Source organism: Papilio xuthus, unplaced genomic scaffold (genome assembly GCF_000836235.2).
Source record: "Papilio xuthus unplaced genomic scaffold, Pxut_1.1 DF824655.1, whole genome shotgun sequence".
Lineage (NCBI taxonomy): Eukaryota > Metazoa > Arthropoda > Insecta > Lepidoptera > Papilionidae > Papilio > Papilio xuthus.
The window spans coordinates 4,240,836-4,262,132 of NW_013533994.1; the positions used below are offsets into that span (position 1 = coordinate 4,240,836).

At 34.3% G+C, this 21,297-nt stretch overlaps 1 protein-coding gene across 1 annotated transcript; it reads right to left on the reverse strand.

Moving 5' to 3' along the window:
- Positions 1-976: 976 nt before the first annotated feature.
- LOC106127699 (endonuclease/exonuclease/phosphatase family domain-containing protein 1) lies at positions 977-20,940 on the reverse strand. The gene is made up of 6 exons (XM_013325901.1): positions 20,407-20,940; positions 19,613-20,294; positions 18,495-18,644; positions 13,995-14,155; positions 3,799-3,963; positions 977-1,748 (listed from the first exon to the last, which is right to left on the reverse strand). The coding sequence occupies exons 1-6, from the start codon at positions 20,678-20,680 to the stop codon at positions 1,513-1,515; spliced, it is 1,668 nt and encodes a 555-aa protein (XP_013181355.1). The 5' UTR covers positions 20,681-20,940; the 3' UTR covers positions 977-1,512.
- Positions 20,941-21,297: the final 357 nt, after the last annotated feature.

The following is a 21,297-nucleotide window of genomic DNA, read 5'->3' on the forward strand; positions in this document are numbered from 1 at the left end:
GATACAGTTATATTTGTTATAATTTATTAAGATTTCAATATTTAAAACAAAGACTATAACCGTGGATTTACACTGCCGGAATATGAATCGTTTGTCAGATATATCAGCTGTGAACACCCACGGTTACATTCAGAAATATATTACAATGAAAGAAAAGGTTTTAAAAAAATAAAATATTCATATATTTATCACATGTTTAGGTAAAACTTGCATAAAATCGTACAGAGTATCGTAAATCAAATGATTTTTCTACATTCGTTATTAAAAATTAAAAAAATGTAATAAACATTATATTTTTAATAGAACATTTTCAGAAATGAAAAGTTAAAAAAAATATAAATTTATACATTTATGAAGATAAACAAATTATATAAAAAAAATCACATCCTAACAATATATTGGCATATCTTTGTTTATATGAGATCGTATTTGTTTTATAAACAAATTAAGTAGCCACCTTCACCTAAATCAAGTTATTCCATTTAAAAATATTGATAATTAAATGTTTGGCGTTGACTCAGAATCGCTAAAAATATTTTTATAATGAATTTAATGGAAAAATATATGAAGAAATTATTTGATATAAACAGTTGACACATCATTGATATTAAAGTCTATAAGAATGAAGATATAAGTTTAAAAATTCACTTGCACAGATATTTCTTAAGGATACGACATATTAAAATATATCAGTTTTCTGATTGTATACTCTTTGACAGAAACTAAATTTTATCTGTCAAATTTGACAGATAACCTCAACTTGACAGATGACAACTATGTCATAATTATCCAATAAATATATTTATTTCTTAAATAAGCCCCTTAAATGCATTCCCTAGAATAAATATTTTTACACCTATCATTTATAAAGGACGCAAAATTGCCATTTCATTAAAAGGAAGATAATCAAGAATTAGAAAATATAAATCCCTGGAGACCAATAATGTTATATTTTAAAAATCTCTATTTACAATATAATTACATAACATTTAAATATATTACAATTTTCTAACTAATAAATAGGTAACATTTTAATTATTATACATTAAATACAGAAGTGGTCAACCTTTTTTTACTTAGCGCTCACGTCCAGGCGCCTCGCCTACCAGATTTTTGCGGCGCCTTTTTTTTATATCGGAGAAAATCTTCCAAACATAAGATATCTTAGGCGGCACTGCAGGCGCCCCATTATGCAGGGCGCCCTGGGCGGTCGCCCCATCTCGCCCTATAACTCTACTGCCCACCGCGAAAGATGAATCGTCCACAAGTGGGCAAAGATAAACAGTTGACTACCACTGCACTATAATTTATATGTGAAAATAATTTCTAATAAATAAATTAATACAGGAAAGTTATGCTTAAAACTAAATGCACACAAAATGGCGGGCAAGTTGACAAATCCGCGTAACCTCAATAAGGAAACGTGTGCATCAAAAGGATCAACATAAATAATGAAAATACAACGATATACTTTGGGGGTAAAGTCTTGGCTTGTATATATATGAGTGGTGGTCAATCTGGGATGTTTATTTCAGCCCAGAGTGGGCAGTGTGGGGAGGCGGGGCCGCCCCACGACCAGCCGCGCGGGATGGCCAGATGGCTGAGGCCGGAGCGGATGGCCGCCGCGCGCCCGTTGCAGCTGCTGGTGGCCACCTCGCCCGCGGACAGGATGGCGCTCTGGCCACCGCTGTTTACGTCTACTTTAGTCGGCACCGATTCATCCAACACCGACTCGCAGTTCTTTAACACTGAAAACAAAACAGAGATGATGGTGTAAGGATGGATATTTGTTTTCTTCTATCTCCAGAAAGGCAAAAAGGATCTCGCTGAAATGCACATTTAATTTTGCACGGACGAAGTCGCGGACAACTGCTATAGACTATATGATCACAAGTGACTTTCTCCGCTGACAGATGACGTAGGTACTTTCGCAAACACTCGGCAGAGTTAACTGATAAAGCACTGAATACTGCAGCCTGTAGATATGACAACGCGTACGCAATGCAGTGTCAAGAACATTACATCATTGCAACAAAAATAAATATTTCGCTTCAAAGAATAACAAATGACGGCATTATTTGTTTTATTAATAAAATATGTTGTGTTTTGTCGTGATATGAAAATATTTACGGATTGGAATTATCAGAGAGACGATGTAATTGTTCACTTTTACTTATTGCAAAGAAAGAAAATAATATGTTATTTACCGAAAGCAATATGTGACAATCTTATTTACAAGCCAAAACAAATATAGACTTTCTATTAACGTAAAAGGTTCGTAATTGTAATGTGAAAGGTTTGTTATATAAACTGAATATATACGATTGCCAGAAACAAGGTTATTTACCTTTTTATTTATTAGTCACAATTGGCACGAAGTGGGACATGTTGAATACTTTTATTTGCAAAAATTCAAAGGTTACGTTATGTTTTGTGCCAATTTAAATAAATTAATATTATTAGCATTAAACTTATAATAATTATAACATAACATTTAAACCGTAAATGTTTCTAGAAGTAAAAAAAATGAACTATTAGATTTTTTAATAATCAGATTAGGATTTCCATTAGCTTTAATTTATGCATCTAGCATATTCTGATACGTGATTACCTAGATATCTCATTATTGATTTAGCGCTGACCGCGTTTATTTATTTACCCACTTTATTACCAGTCCACAGATCATTATAATACAAAGCCGCTTGTTAATTGATTTATCAATTTGTAGCGTGGTACAAGTGACGAGATACAGATTTTTAAATTGCAACACAACTGATATTATCTTTTAATTTCATATGTTAAACAAAGAAAGCTATGCTAAGCTGAACACTTCTTTGGTTATAAGACCTAAAGAAACAATTGAACTCTATAACAATCAAAGTTAGTTATTTTTGTTTTGTTTGTTAAATGCTCGTAACTCTTGTTCAACTTCTGGTTGTAAACGACCTCATGGATACTTCTGAACGGATGCAACTCGGCCCACGACTACAGGCTGGAAACCAGCTCAGTACACGCTCAGCCTGCATTGTTCTCGTCTTTTTTGTTAAATTACTGTACAAGATGTACTTTCGTTTCTTATGACAAAAAATATATTTTTTTAATTTTTTTTTTATTTTAAGGCGTATTGGTAATATAACATAAGATAGGAAAATATTGTTTAAGTCTACAATATACCAAAGCCAGTCTTTTGTTTTATCTTTATAGACATTCAGAAGTATTTACTTCTATCAAACTTCGAAGTTTCTCTTATAACTTGTACCATATGAAATGAGTAAGATCTCATCAAGAACACGATGTTTTACAACAAAGGATGCACAGCTGCGTCATTACAACGAATAGCGCTGATAGCTCTAGATTGTTATTGACTTTACGCTACGCGTTATTCGATATAGTCAAGGACTAGGCGTAAATATATACAAATGTTCACGTATTGACTTTAGAATTGTATATATAGTGCGTTAAGACGACTCAATTTTCTGAACAAGAAGTTACAAATGTGCCACTAAATTATGCTCCTTTAAACTGAGGGTCTTATTCACTTTTATAGGAGACTAGCATTCGCCCGCAACTCCGTCCGCACGATATTTAAAAAAACTGAATTAGTAGCCTATGTGTTCTTCCAGATTATGTTCTACATCTATGCCAAGTTTCATCCATCCATCCATTCAAACATTCGCATTTATAATATTAGCAAGATGAACTCGTATGTCAATTCTAGTGTCAGAAATCATGTAACGGGATGTGAATCAAAATTTTAAGACTTTAGGCTACACTAGTAATATTGTACGTAGTACTTACAATGTATATTATCCCATCGATGGAAATCTCCTGCGAAGAATAGCGGCAGCTTGCAGGCGAGCGCGAGCACCGCCACCCCATCCAACCGAGCGCATTGCTCCTCCACCAGCGGCTCCTGGCACTGCACGTTCACCATGATCACTGGACGACCGCATATTAGGAATACTACAAAAAAAACCATTTTATGTTAATGAAAAAATCAAAAAACTCGATTCACTTGTCAATATCGCTTCAGACGTTTAGGCTATAAGAGATCTTTATCTATTTATATAAACAGCATAAGTCTTCATACATAAGTAAAGAAAGATTATTCGCTTAAATCAGTAGAGTAAAAACAGTAATTAGTAAGTTATACACAACTAAGTCTACGTCGATTTCTTAAAGGCGTTTGATAAAGTATTACTTATTAAAATGAGCAATAAACGAATTATTTTCTTATTACGAGCATTAAAACGGACTGATTAATGTCGATTTCTGATCTGATTAAACCTTACATAGAGTCTTGAAGAAATATTAGTCTCAACTTTCGAAAGTAGACTGCGGTGTACCTCAAGGATCCAATCTGGTGCCGATTGTATTACCTTTCGATTCCTAATATGTACTATCCAAGACTATTACTTAATACATAATACGATAACATGTTACATAATACAAGAATATTATTGTCATAAACATATGGAACGTCTATATTGGTATATGTATTGATTTTGTATTACTCATAAAACACAGCAGCGGTTTGTGATAAAAGCAGATTTATAAGTTCATCAACGACACATGATAGTTTATGTAATATAATAATGTATTTACAAGTTGTTATGTATAACAAAATATATATATTCCGAACACATTTGTCTTCGTAATACATTTTGTCTTCGCTTTATTTTATACTCTTGGTCACAAAGACTTTTAAATATGTACATGCCTTTGGCGTTATCACATTATGACAATTTCTTTTATTATCTCGACTTTAAATAAATCATAGTCCAATAAACGGTTAATCCTTTAACAACACAGACAGACAACAAACATTTGATAGTAATGTTTGTTATAGTTTTAGAAAAATATTGAACATTAAAGACAATTTAACTTGTATTATTAAGTTGTCTTTTTCTATATTTCAGGTTATTTCTTATCCGTCTTCAGTCAATAAGATGATTTTATAATACTTTTTAGTTTCAAATCCAAAGAAAGTTAAAGGTTTACGTAAAGAATGTTGTCCTGACCACGACTAGTAATGAGTTAATGGCTAGGTAATTGTCTCATTGACCCAGTTTGATAGTAAGGTTTCATAGTTACGAAGAATTCTCAAATACCAAGAAAAATTCTATTTGTCAAGACGTTGACTTTAAGGTAAAAAGAAGAGTTTTAAATTGATTCTTTATTTAGACAAAATGTGAATGAGACTATAATTAGGCTTATACGAAGATAACTAAATCTAGAATAATAAGTTATATGACTAATTTGAAGATATATTGTGAAACGAGGCATAAAAATACTAAAGTTCTTAATTATCTTGTAGTATGTAAATTTACTTATTTAGAGCGTCGGTGGCTCAGGGATCAAGCACTTGACTTGCGATCTGCAGGTCTTGGGTTCGAATCCCGCCATGTACCAATGTGTTTTTCGATTTCCGATTTACATATGTATATTTATCCGACGTTCTTTTGGTGAAGGAAAACATCGCGATGCAACCTGCACATATCTGAGAAGAAATTCAAAGATATGTGTGAAGTCAACCAACCCGCACTTGGCCAGCGTGGTTGACTATGGCCTAATCACCCTTAACTTAGGGAGGGTCCGAGGCCCTCGGTGGGGACGTATACTGAGCTGATGATGTAAATTTACGGTACATATGACTTCCCCCCAAGCCAACAATTCGTGTAATGAAAAAACAACCATAAAATCTACACAATAAGTGTACAAATTGGTTGTAGAAGACTTTTTGCATGTATTTTTGCAACACAATCGAATAATTTTAACAACGCGTAACCGCTATCGCTTTCAGCTTTATCGACGACTCACAACCTTTCCGTTTCCCATAAAAATATCGACATCGTCACGGACGTTTGAGGTTTTTTTACTATTTTTAGTACATACCTTTTAAAATGTTTTGTGTGATATTGCAAATGGCACATACTAAATTACAATAATATCAAATTAGGTTACCCTAGATATTAAATGTTACCTTATTAAATCCTAAAATAAGGATAAAATTGAATGTAATAGTTTGAATAAACGAACAAACAGTATTTTGTTTGCAATAACAAATAAGGCGTTACAAGCAAAAACTACAAATAAACATGACCAATTAATTTATATATATTGAAGTTGTTGCATCATAGTAACCCGATTGCTTACGAATTCTGAGACTAAAAATAGCTATTAAATTTGTGTTTTAATTATTTGAAAAGTGTATACACATGCTGTAAACTATACCTACAACTTTACTTCTTTAGATTAATATGTTGCCTGCGACTCCGTCCGCGAGGAAATAAATAAACGTAATTAGCCTATGTGTTCCAAACTATGTTCTACATTTATGCCAAATTTAATTGAGATCCGTTAAACCGTTCTGGGGATCGAAACATCGAAACATTCGCATAATATAGCCCTTTATTCTGAAATTATATAGTTACAGGTATTCAAAAATTTATAAGATGTCTCTAATCTCAGTGTGCCTCTTGGCATAGGCCTTCTCTAAACATTTTCATTGTTGTCTGTCTTGTGCGTCTCTCCTCCAATATGGGCCGGCTGCCGTCTGTATGTCATCCTCCCATCTCATATTGTTTATGATTACTAATATTATTCTTCATTTAAAAAAGTCAAGATCAAATAATAATTGATTTTATATTAAAATGATATTATACGTAAAATAAAATGTATCACGAGGTTGGAACATGCGATGTAAATTGGCTAACGTCGGATATCCGGCCGCATGTCACACTCATCGCTTTATGATGCAGATATATGAATTGTTTAGACATGCCAAACAATTATAATCGTATTCATAAGATAGTGCCAACTTTTCACTTAACATGCAATTAAGAAATCTAAGTATTTTTAGACATTATTAATTAGAATCCTTTGGCGTGAATGACGTGCTTTCGTTACAAAGTCCAGTGTCAGAATGAATTGTGAGAGAACATAAACGTCGACATTTTAGCAAGGCTAGTATTGTGCCAGTATACCGACACAGTGTCGGATTTTCTTCCTAACAGTACTATATTCTAAGACTTTAAATTTAATATCTAGTGAAGAACGATAAAAAAGATTGACAATTTGGAAATTTGAAATAACCTTTTATTAAATTCTTTTGTAATGGTTTATCTAAAAGTTTTATGTCAACATTTATATCGTATAGTTAATTTTGCACCGAACGGATTTATTGCACGGTTGATATAAACTAATCCGATTTGGTTTATTTATACATCAGTGTCGCCAGTTGCGGACAAACGACATCAGTGTCGACGTCGGCTAAAACAAGTTCCCTTTGTTTTTGCAATAAGAGTGCATATAAGTACTATTTTAACTTCTGAAGTGAATATTATAACCAACTAGGTAACCAAGTACTACTTCTCAATGAATCTACTACAACATTTTGGACACTAACTTCCATACCTAGAGAATTAAGTAACCACTAAAGAAATACTATTATTGCATGTAATTTTAAAACAGAAAATCTACAATTTGTTGATATGCAATAGCTTTACAAAAATATATAACAAATCCAGGCCTAAACTTCCGTGACATGTTGCTATATTATATTATCATAAGAATCGAACAGGAAGCTACTTAGCATGGTGCGAGGTGCGCTAAGCGATGCTCTTTAATGCCTTTGCCGCGATATATTCATATTCATACGACACATTGTCGTGTATCCGTTGTGCCTAGCGACGGGTTACTTTCATTTTAGTCTATATCACACTTTGGTTTAGCGATCTATGATGCGAGAGAGGGAAAGAGCGAGAGAAATCTAGGAATCTAGGGGTCCTGTTACCGCGGAAAAAAGAACATGTCTAGACATAAAAGATGACACACACGACATAAGGTAGCAGACACGAAGACAGACAAGAATTTTTGGTACTTGTTGATATTAACAAAGATCTCTAATAAGCTATTGTGATTTATTTCTCATATGCACACCGGGACAGATAAGGACCGTGTCGCACTTTTTTGAGATTGCCGTAAGGGTTTTTGATACCTATGTTTACTTAGTTTTAAGTACTAGGCCACATAAGTATGTCACAATATATGTTGTTGAAGCACTGGTCTATATCGTATCGCTTTTAAACATATAAAACTCCACTTGACAAGTAAAGGTTATAAACACGGAACCGGATGCTCTTTGTCTTCCTTACACAACATAAAGAGACTTTCCTTGTTAATTTACATTGTATGTAAGGGCGTATTTGTCTCAAATATATATCACATGATGTAATCTTGTTTGTCGAAGTTTAATTCAAGAAGTAATCAGATATAAGGAGTATTATTTGACTATACTGTTTGTACATTCTTCTTCTTCTTGAGGTGTCTCTCCGACTAGCGAAGGTTGGCGATCAGTTCTCCATATTTTCCTTTGTCTCTTGCGAGGCGAAAAAGTTGGGCGGCACTCGCAACCCCTGTCCACTTTCGAATGTTGCGCAACCAGGACTTTTTTCTGTCACCAACACTCCTTTACATTAATTACATTTATTGTAGATATTACTTATTACTATGATTATAAATGTGAAAGTTTACATGGATGGATGTTTGAAGGTATATTCGGAACGTCAGAACGGATTTTGATGCAATTTAGCACACACGTGGAACATAGTCTGGAAGAACACAAAGGCTACTTACTACGTTTTTTTTTAATTCCGCGCGGACTGTGTCGCGGGAGTTAGCTATTTATATTGAATAAAAAAAATATTATAAATGTAATAGGGTTAACGAATGCGCTGAGATCAGGGTCATGGTGATGTCAATAACACTTGTGCGCGCCTGTCACATTACCATAGCCAACTTAAATAAACTCATTTACACCATACGATTTGTGCGAGCATTCTATTATCATCATCCATTTATTTAGCACACCTAACTCTTAAGCCCGCACACTATAGACTTTTAGTTCCCCGATAATTTAATTGTGCGCTTAATCACTATGAGCACGTAATCAGTGTAATGTGCGCACCTCCCTTCATGCTCATTCTAACTAAGCGCACGATCAAACTAGCGGCTAAAAGTCTTTAGTGTGGTGGGTCTCTTAAACTGATTAATAGACCATTACTAGCTGTCGCCCGCGATTCCATCGGCGCGGGATTAAAAATAGATGTAGGCCGATTCTCAGACCCACTCAATATGCTCACAAAATTTCATGAAATCGGTCAAGCCGTTTCGGAGGAGTATGTGAGCGAAAATTATGACACGAGAATTTTATATAAAAGATAATTGTTTTTATATTTATTATTATATTTACCATACTTTTTATTTACATTTAATTTGCATTAATTCTTTGACATTTAACCTCATTAACAAAGTCTCTTTGCAAGAGAACAAGTTTTAGTGGGAATTGTTTTAAATATTTTTGAATACAGTAACGATAAAAAGTCGTATCATGTAAAGGCGATGAACGTATCACGTCCTTTGCCTTGAACGCGCACGGAACCGGTCTTTTCGTTTTTTTTTTCGACATTCAATAAACAAGTGCAACTCGTTATTAACGGTATGCTTAGTTCCACAACTTGCCTGCACAAGGTTTGACATTTTAACGCGAAGGCAATGGAAAAATTGCATTTAAACGATTTTAATGGAATATTCCTTACAAAATGCATACGAATTTCAACGATATGTTGGCAGAAGATAAGGTCTAATTTCCTGTAACTTTTAATTTTCACAATAGATACATTATAATAAAAACCGTATGATTTCTCTGGTAATATAATATTATTTCTATAACTACATAAACGTCTCAATACCTTCATATTTTTCTGTCTCCAAGCAGAATAGAGTGAAATTGTTAAACTAAATGGAAAAATCTAATCACGAAGGACCAAAAAGATTATCGTCAGGTGAACGTTCTTCTCATTTCATAGTTTAATGATATAAAAATATAAACTAGCCACTATCTACTACTTATAGATATATCCGTGATTACATTTGATGATAAAAATTATGTGAACACTGGAATTATCATTTATATATTAGAACATGTAATTAACCGACAATGTAGTGTACCTAATATAATATTTAATTAAAAAATTACAATACAAAGACAAATAGAAAGGAAATTATCTTTCAAATGCGCACAAAACGTGTTTTAAAAATCAATAATTCCGATATCCATCATAACCAAATCAAAAATACGTTTAAGCCCACAGCAGTCACAAACGAATTATCGACAGCTGTCGCTCGCGACTCCGTTCGCGCGGAATTAAAAAAAAACATAATTAGTAGCCTATGTGTTCTTCTAGGCCAAATGTCATCGAGATCCGCTTAGAAGTTCTGGAGATACCTTCAACCAAGCATCCATCCATCCATCTAAACATTCGCATTTATAATATTAGTAAGAAGTAATATATAAAAACATACGTTAATACAAGCCAAAAACATGAATCCTATTCCCAGTCGGGCAAATAAACATCTTACAACACGATCTCTTCCTCAAGGTCATATTTTACCAAAACAATGTCACTGATGTCATGCATGCAAATTTAAAAAATAATTACAACCATTTTCCTCACAAAAACTAAAAGCAAATTGTACAGCAAAAATTAATATGCAAATTATGTAAACTAAAATAATGAAAAAAAACTCGGAGTTGACGTTGGAGCACCTAAAGAAAGAGAACGAAAGAGAGAGAAAGAGAAGAACATCGTTCCTTTTGTTTCTATTTTGGTTCGCAAGGTTAGTAACACTCAATCAAAGAACAACTCACACTTGGCGTTCATTGCTCAATGGAATCAAATTGAATCAATTATGCAAACGACGAGGTGTGCGCTTTCGGACCGGCCATTGTTCCAAAGACTTTCGTGCATTTGCTGCATAACAATTACACGTAAACTATATTACAATCGAAACAGCTATTAAGTGTAACTTTACTAAAATAAAAAAAAGAATCACGCGTCTATCAACGTAACTTTTGATCCACAACTTCAACTCTGAATGATCGTATCTAACAAAATTCGCGAAAGAGCAAGTTTAATTTAAAAATACAAAGAACACTATTGCCAATCTTCTGGACTCCTGGTAATTCGACGTGAAGACTGGTAATCTATACTAATATTATAAAGCGGAAGAGTTTGTTTGTTTAAAAGCGCTAATCTCAGGAACTACAGGTCTAATTTGAAAAAATATTTTTTTGTTGGATAGTCCATTTATAGAGGAATGCTATAGGTTATATAACATTACGCTGAGGCCAATACTTTTTTTTTAATTCCGCGCGTACGGAGTCGCAGGCGACAGCTAGTCTTTTATACAAAATCATATTGTAATCGTTTCCAATTTCCTAGTTACATAGCTACGTAAACGTGCACAGTCGTTTCCACGAAAGAAGTTTCCATGTTTTATCAATACATAGCGAGCTATTTTTGGAACATAGCAGTTTGCGAATTTAACGAAACTATTCCATCTGAACGCAGATTCAAAGTAATTGAAGTGGTTAGAACTGACTTTACTTTATGAAAAATATTTTTAACGTTTTTTTTTGTTCTATTTTTGAAATTTGAATTTATATGTTTTTTTTAGATAGAATGCAATCTAAATGCTGTCCTCTTATAAGATTTTTATATATCAAAACTGACTACTTTTTAATCATAATCATTGATAAAGCGGCTTTTTACTTGTGATTGAATTGATGGAGGTGTAAAATAATCGATTTGGTGAAATATCGATGTGGATAAATGCAGTTTTTCTATTTTCAGCAATATAAAACTTATTCATGAATCGATCTGCGAGTTACCTTACGATACCACACGCAATACAAGCAAACGAAACGCCAACGCATTATAGGGTTGACACAATTAAAAAAATACATATAATCTTACTAATATATATATATTTTTTTTGTATCATAAGATGGCAAACGAGCGAGCGGCCACCCAAAATCGCTGAAATAGCGAAGTGACCGTTGCCCATAGACATACGCAATTGCATATGCGTTGCCTACCTTTAATCGACGGAGGAGAGGATGCACAGAAAGAAAATATCTTCCCTTTCCTTGCATCCTCTCATCCGGAAAGTCAACTTCCACTTCCCATCCTTTCCTTAAAAAGAAAAGGATAGGAAGGGAAAGAGGACTAAATTAGGCCTCCGGGACGCACACTCATCAGACGTAACGCGGAATTGTTTCCACTTCACGCCTGTCTTCTGTGTGGTCGTGGTATTTCATCGGGCGAGCCGGGCCGATTCGTGCGAAGATGTTAAAGCGGGCTCTACCACTTTTAAATTATTAGTGCGAATGTTTAGATGTTTGTTTGAAATTATCTCTAGAACGGCTGGATGGATCTTGCTGAAAATTGGCATAAATGTATAACATAGTTTGAACATATAAGCTAATAATTAAGATTTTTTATTACCGCGCAGACGGAGTCGTGGGCGACAGCTAGTTATAACTCTTGATCAAAAAAATATATTTGTTTAAACTATGCAAACTATTGAGTACTTTAATTTAACTTTTTGATATTAAATTAAATTTTACACTAGTCATTTTGATAATTTGCTGAATTTACTATACTATAATGAAGTCGTTAGCATCACATCATCATATTGTCTTTATTGTTTATTCAACTAACAAATAGCTTTATTTTTGCCAGCCCTATCGGTTGCAGTTTCCCGTTCACGTGGCGTATCGTACGAGTGGTATAATTGTGTGCGCGGTTTTCTCAGGAAGGCGAAATGTTTCAGCCGCGATATAAACATCGGCCGGCTTGTTACATGACCGCTTGCCCGTGTCTAAACACGACGCTGTATCAACAACACAGCGCAACATTCTCAAGCTATAAGGTTTCATTTTAATACTTTGACATGGAATAATTTGCTCGTTGCTCATTGGTCAAAATTCACACGTAATTAATCAATCATCAGTTTTCTGCACTTCCACACATTTACTTTAGATATGTAAATTTTATAACTGTACAGCATTAGTGGCTCTTGGTTTGGTCGAGTGGAACAATTTCTTACACCTCGGTCCGCTCCTTGTTTAGAAACTAACAATTCTTACTAATATTATAATTATAATAGCATCGCATTTGTGAATGTTTGGATGTATGGATGGATGGATGTTTGCAAGAATGTATCTCAACAACGGCTGCACGGACATCGTATGTATATTTGACATAGATGTACAACATAGTGTGGAAGAACAATGAGGCTACTAATATAGTTAATTTTTAATTCCGCGAGGAGTCGCGGGCGACAGCTAGTAACTAAATAAGGAAAGCAAGGCCAAGAAATCGCATTTCCCATTTCCAGCTATGTCTATGACCTTGAAAAATCACAATAGTATTTGTTTTGATTGGTCATATAAAAGACCAATTGTTATGATAAAAAACATAACAAATATGACCTACAGTTATTATCAAACAAATCCATAGACCAAACACTCGTATTATAACCGACCTTGACTCTAACGTATTACAGTGCCTACCACGAAAATATGCGATAAAGTATTCATAAGTTTATCGACAAAATTTATATGAGAAAGCGGTCTTATTGGGAATTATTTTGTCGAATACTACGAAAACTTATGTCGCAAATATTCATGATAGTCACAGATCTGCGACCCCACTTACAAAGATAGTGCGGTGCAAACGCGTCCAGTCAACGTGTATTTATAGAAGCCAGACGAAGACGAAGAAATAAAAAAAAACTATTCCACATAAAGATCCGTTCAAAGTAAGTACGTTCAAGGATTCAGTGACTAACTCACACAGTTTCACACTAAATGATAAAAGAAAGAACTTTGCGATGTGATTTAGCTGTAGTCAGACAAAAAAGAACAGTCTGAAACGTATAAAATTTGATTAGGTTTGTAAAGAGACTAGACTGTTTTAATAATAGGTAAAGGTATACATAGATCAATTGATTTGAAAGACTAATTTTTACTTATAAAACAAGTACTACCTCAAACTCGTTAATAACTAAGTGGACCATTAAAGCCACGCTAAGGATCACAATTAGCGATTGTGAGTGGACAAAAGAGTAATATATGTGTAACTAACCTTGTGGCGAAGCAAGACAGTCGTCAGTTCGAAGGGCTGTCAGAGCTTCGCTAAGTCGTTTAGCGTCCGCTGCCTCTGACAACAGGTGCAGCTGATCTACGCCCACGTCCTCCACAGTCACGCCCTTGTGCGACGCCTCGTAGATGAAGCCTAGGGATGGCCTAAAACAAAATTAAAATAAACTAGGGTTGTCATCGAGTTGAAAAAACACTTCTTCACAACACATTTTTACTAAAAAACAGATCACAAACGCAATGATTCCAATATGCACCTTTTTGTCAGGGGGGAATTCGTTACGTACAGTACGTGCCTTGGGGAAAGGCACGATGGTTACGTGGGATTTTCTCCCCATCTCCTACTCCAAGGAACAGGTAGACTACCCACTAAACCCCTCAGTTTTCTAAACCAACACTATCCACCGGGACGAGGGCTCACTTACGTATGCTTTTAATATGCGTCTTGTGAATTCTTTATTTGGATTAAAACTGAAGTTACGACCCTAAATTTTCAGACATATATTGTGATTAAACGTGTGTTGGATTAAACGAATTAGTGACGATTTATTATGTTTATTTAGTCAAATATAGAAGTAAAATATCATAGTCACAATGATGAAGGCGTTTAGCTAAACTTCAGTTTTCCAAGCTTTAGGCGTTGGTAGTTTATGAAAGTATATCATTTAATTCCTTTACATATCACAATGAATCATCATTTAGTATCACGTGTTAACAGCTGTACTTAATGGCTGATGATGAAACGAAGGCGACCACAATCAAATACGATTATTTTTATCAAAGCCACAATTATGTATGAATGTACAATGTTGCTTATCAATATGTCTCACCTCTTTTTTTTCAGAGGGGAATACTTTATGCATACTCCGTGCCCCCCCCCCGGGGGGGGGTCACGGTAACTATGTGGGATTTCTTCCAGATGGGAAGCACACCCACTAAACCCCTCTGTTCCTCTTACGCATAATGGCGAGGTCACGGGCACGCTTTCGCTTTCGTCCGCAACCCCGACTGCAATATGTCTCGTACATGTACCGTTAATATTTAAATGTAGAATCAATCTTATAAACCAGCTGTAGACCGCTAGTCCGCTAAATATTAGCTTGATAGCTTCACGCGTTTTTGAGAAAAAGGATCTTGACAGACAGACAGACAGACAGACAAAAAAGTGATCCTATAAGGGTAACGTTTTATTCCTTTCGAGGTACGCAACCCTAAAAATAACAATAAGTTGCTACTTTTTCCAGACTATGTTCTACATCAGTACCGAATTTCAGCGCGATTATAAACAGTTCAAGACAACTTCCAACAAACATCCATCCATCCATTCATACATTTAAACTACGTTAAATAAAGATTTTATCGCTGTCAAAGTATAAATAATTGACCCACTTCCTTACAACCATGCTCTAATGCAAACCTGTAAATATAAAAGATCCGAGAATCAGTCTATATGATGAAACAGACATTCTTGGAGTTCATTATTATTATATTATTTTTAGAATTGTAACAGAGTTAAAGTGCTTTTCCACCGTAACATCTATGAGTTTACAATAACAGAAGCAATGAATATTTCAGTTACTAGGCGAACGTACGTAGTTTAAAAATAAATAGTCAAATTACGTTTTTACTTATTCAAATCACAATAGAATAACACGTAATAATTTAATCATCAACATTATAATGTTATCACGAGTAACATTTGCATCCGTTTCAAATCATTTTGAATACGATAAAATCTAAATGTATGTAAAGATTAATTGCCTACATATATATAAAAGAAAGTCGTGTTAGTTACACTATTTACCGATATGGCTGATAATTGGTGAGGAGTTAGCTTAGAGCCAGGAGACGGACATAGGATACTATTTATTCATTTTTATTTCGAATTTATGCCTTGAAGAGCTGCTTTTTATTTAATTTACTAATATTATAAATGCGAATGTTTAGATGAATGTGATGTGGATAGATGGATGGGTGGGCTACACTAATTAAGTTTTTTTATATATCCACGCGGACAACAGCTAGTTTCTTATAAATCCTTAAAACAATATACACTAATGGACTTATTAATAGCCATTAAACGACACTAAGTATGGCAAATTATTATATATTTAGGCATAATTATTCATAGTTTAAAAACGTTTAAAACACTTATTCAAATGTTTCTTGTGCCACATTTTATGTAAATAAAAACTGGCTGATTATATTTAAATAAAAAGTATGTTAACTAACGTTTATGGTAATTAATATTATCTTCTTTTATTGTGTCAATATTCAAGGGCGTTCACAGTCCATGTGCGAGGTTGACACGCCTGTGATTGTTCACGTAAAGTTTAAAATTATTTTTTTTATCGAAAAGTTTCTGAATAAAGTCGCTAAATACAATGCTTTTTTTTTTAAAGTGGTACAATGACGTCTGTACATTTTATTTTAATTTTTAAATGCCTTGGAGATGGAATGTATTGTGTGGCAGTCTCTGTTGAATTGATAACTGTTATCGTTCGATCTAGCTACCGACAAACACGTTGTAGTTACAGGTGACAGTAAAGGTCCGTTAGTTAATGTGGTGACGTTTGTTTGTTTCTAACGATAGAATAATCTATGAATATCCATTGTACATATGAAGGTATTGTACCGATTATTTAAATGTAGAATTGGGATATGAATATATAGTCATCATCTCCCCAACTTCACAAGTAGGGTCGCCCCTCACGAGGTTTTAACCTTAATGTTTACGCGTTGGCTGGAGCCAATCATACTTGAGAGAGATTTAAAATAATTACTTTAAAATTACTTTTGTACATCAACAATAAATAAATTTTAAAGTCTAATAGCTTGGATTGTATAGATTATAAAGTTTATGTGAAATTGGATAGATATGACAAAGATTGCTAATTATGTTGATAGTACGATTAAATAACGCATAGCTGACAAAAATATAAACATACACATCTTATATATAAAATTTTCGTGTCACAAATTTCGTTCCCATACTCCTCCGAAACGGCTTGATCAATTCTCATGAAATTTTGTGAACATATCGAGTAGGACTGAGAATCGACCAACATCTATTTTTACGTTTTAATGCCGCGCGGACGGAGTCGCGGGCGACAGCTAGTTATATTATATTTAGTTTGAAGATATTTGACAAAGTCAAACATCTGCAACATTACTATCTCTGTGCAACCAGATTGAAATAACAGTAACTACCATCTGTTACACTAATTAGAGATGAATCTCAAAGCGATACTCAAATAAGAACTGCATAACACTGGCGGCATTCAGTTATTGTGACCTCTACGACAGAGGTCTGCATTGCCAGTTGAAGGTCAATTGGGGCCGAGACAAGCTGCAATTGATGAGACGAGGCACGTCTTCACATATTACGAATTGTTACTAAATGAATCGTAAAACAGTTGAAGAGAGGTATTCAAATGGGGTAGACAGAATTTACAAAAAAATGTCAGGTTAACTAAGACAATTTTGATATTACTTCGAGGGTGAGCATCCGGCAAGATTTAATCCGAAAGATATCTTTAAACAGACAAATTTCCGCACAATGGGTGACTTACGAAGCCTTGGCAAAGATAATTATAATGACAAATTGTCTTTGAGCATAACCACGTATAAACTACACACGATATTTATGGCTGTAGTCACGCAATGGTACTCAGCACCGTCTCTAAGCGTTTTATTCGTTTTTCTGACAAATAAAAATGTTGTTGATGTTAAAACTATAAAATTCTGATGTAAAATTATATGAAGAGTAAAGTTGTCTCACTCGAAATGTTATGTATGTCAAATAACATAAAGGAAAATGTGCCAATGTCGTACTTCCAGGCCCGTATCTACTTAGTTCCGGTTTATGATTTTGAATTCGCCATTGTATTTAATCTCGGCATAATTAATGTTACATGTTTTTGTAGGATTACACAAAAAAAGGGAGAAGTATACCACCATATCAAGTCTCGATAAAACATGCCAGTACATTCTGACTGAATTAGAATCTTCAGATTAAAGCAATCTAATATTTCAGAGACATACATCAACCAACTTATAATGTACATTAAAGCGCGCCCTTTCCACCCCAAAGCAGTATGGACAAAATCAGTGCTGGCATAATGTGAATACCGGGCCAGCGCTACTATACTGGAATAATGTAAACCGGGCATAAAGTTATTAAAATCTGGATGACCGATAAATTTAAATTGTGTTTTTTGGTAATTATATTTAAGTACGAATTACTAATAAAATGATGACATATGAATAATATTTTTCAATCTTAGCGATAGAAAAAGTTAAGTTTATGTTTAAGTTGATTATCGATAAAACACGTATAAAATGACATTTTCTAAAAATGATTCCTATCTAGATCGATTTATCGCCCCCGAAACCCTCTATATACTATTTTTTTTTAAAAACGTTGTATATATATATACAAGCATTGCTCATATAAAGATATAAGATAAGATATTATAAAACTCACCCATCAGTTCTGTCGTTGGCGCAGTAGTCCCATTTATGACTGTTGCAACGCCACTCACGCACCCGCCTCAACGCAGGACTGTTCAGCTCCTCGCATATCACCTTCAATGCGGCCGGCTCCAACACATCTTGTATGGCTATTATTGATAACCTGGTAAATTAACATCTAGTCTTAACAATCATGATAGTGTTTCTTAAGTAGTTGAGGTCAGCAACAACGTCTGTTACACAACTGGATTAGGTCGCTCGGTGCTATACCACAAACCCACAGAAGATAGGTGTGTAGTGAAAGCAACACCATGTTTGTTCTGATGAGCGTGTGTGGCCTAAATTTAATCCTCTTTCCTTTCCCACCTTTTTTTCGTATGGAAAGGGAAAGTGGATTTGATGGAGCAGGAAATTGATAGGAACGGGAGATATTCTCTTTCTTATTGTCCTCTTCGGTCAATTAGGTAGGCAATATATCTACATTTGTGGGTATCTGTAGGTAGTGATCGCTTAATTATTTCGGCGAATTCTGGAGATCATTGTGATAAAAAAAAATCTAATTTCAGCTTAAAATAAAAGGGTTGACATAGATTTAAGCTAATTTGTAATTTATGGCTGGGCCTAAGTGGAAGATGGATGGATGTTTGTTTGTAGGTATCTCTAGAACAGCTGAACGGATCACAATGAATTTTGGCATAGATACAGAACATTGTTCTGGAAGAACACATAGACTACTAATTTTTTTTTAAATCCTTGCGGACAGAACCGCGTGCTACAGCTAGTAACAACACACAGCATGAATAGTTGAACATATATATTACATGTTACAACATCATTATCTATCTACTTTGGTATTTCTTTTCTATCTTATCTGAATAGTCCAATTGTTATCTTAAAGTATACAATACTTTATTTAAGATAACAATTATATAAAACATTGTAAAGTACAGTTATAGAAACATTCATGTAATTTAAATTTAAACTAAATGTATATTTTTTTCATCTTTGTCTTATTTACTCCTTAAAAAACTTTGTATATAACTGTTTTAAACATCATCAGATCAATGTAAAAATATATTTTAACAATTCTTAAACATTACAAATAAATAAATACCAACAAGTTGTACTTACTTGTTTTCCAAAATAGTCCTGCAAACCACCTCTCTAACGCCAGGATTTGTTATCTTTTCTATACTAAGCTGGTGCAGGTTCCATGATGCTATGCGGCAACATCTTACACCATCTCTTTCATATGTAAATAGTTCCTCAACAACTGGCCGGTGAGAATATGCAGCCAATAAATCTAATATATCATTTACTGGAGCTGTAGCAAATCCATTTGGCAATGTTATTGGCAGTTTGTTTGGCATTGACAAACTTTTTCTATGAGGTGTCCTAACTTCTGGTACACCGTTCAAGCTTGGCTCATTTATTGAGTCTTCAGTCCACCCAAATGTATGACCATTGGCTAATAGCTGAACACTCTCACATTTCCTTGGTTCTAAGCTCAAGTGATGTTTCACTGTACTTAATCTTACTATATCCATTCCTCTTACTTTAATCAAGTCATCGAGGGATTTAAAAGGGCCCTTTTTGTTTCGGTAGTCCACTATATTTGCAGCTATTTCCTGGTTAAGACCAGGTACACATTGAAGTTGGAAAACACTTGAACTGTTGATGGAGCATAATTTATTTTCACCCGTAAATCTCACACTGTCTAAAGAATGTGTGCATGAACTAGCGCGAGATATCTGTCTTCTCGTATTTGTACATATCTCTGGCCTTAGTAACTCAAGCTTCTCTGCCCCAATACCTACAAGTTTTATGTAAATAATGAAACTCTTTGAGTAATATTGAAATTAAACAATATATTGCCTAAATATTACTGAATTAATGAACACAAATTAAAAAAAAACATAACTCACCTGAGACTAACGCAAGGTCGTCAACTCGCTTAAATCTGCCAATCATCTGCCGATGGCGGACGATCTCCCGCGCCAGCTGCCTGGTGACACCGGGCAGAGTCATCAGCTGCTCCTCGGTCGCTGTGTTCACATTCATCAGCTCTGGGTACTCTTCCGACGGCGGCAGGTTGAATGTATGACTCAAACTGGATTTATTTAATTTCGTCCGCCTGACAAAACCGCGGAAAGATCTTCTACTAGACTTACTTCGCACTGAACTCGGACTTTGCCCCATAATGATATTTGCCACTTCAAATTCAATCGATCATAATACAAAGCAAATGTGAAATTGAATTGGAAATAAAAAAAAAAACTATTATTAAACACTAGTGAAGAACTGCATTTAGTTGCACTAAGTTCACTTTGACACTGAATCACTTGCACGGACCTTTTCTACAAATTTAATAACCGCATTAATGATATTTTACGAACAGAGATTTCTTTTAAATAATTTAATAAACATTTCCTACGCGACTTGCCAAATCCCTCGTTTGACTGAAGATGAGATTTGACATTAATGAACGTCAATATGTCATTTATGATAGTGACAGTATTCGTGAGTTGCAATATCTAAAAACCCAAAAACGTAACATTAATTTATGGGAATCTTTTTTAGATGTTTCATAACCATTTTCGAAAAATGTAACCACACAAATACCCAGATAATAAACAATGTTATATAATCAAATACGGAACAATACATTTTCTTACGTGAATTGAGGATAAGACTTCATCCGAACTAATGCGGGAAGGTCTTTCATAAATAAAAATCACATTCAGAGAACAGTTTCAGTGCTATTTTATTTGAAAATCTGTACAATAATCGCCAATAAGCTTTAGAATAAAAATTGC

Bases quoted from the DNA above. Each gene is read 5' to 3' on its own strand.
- LOC106127699 (XM_013325901.1), bottom strand. From the start codon at position 20,680: ATGGGGCAAAGTCCGAGTTCAGTGCGAAGTAAGTCTAGTAGAAGATCT. The intron at 20,295-20,406 runs GTGAGTTATGTT...TAAAACTTGTAG, and splicing joins CGACCTTGCGTTAGTCTCAG to GTATTGGGGCAGAGAAGCTT. The intron at 14,156-18,494 runs GTGAGTTTTATA...ATTTTGTTTTAG, and splicing joins GCCAACGACAGAACTGATGG to GCCATCCCTAGGCTTCATCT.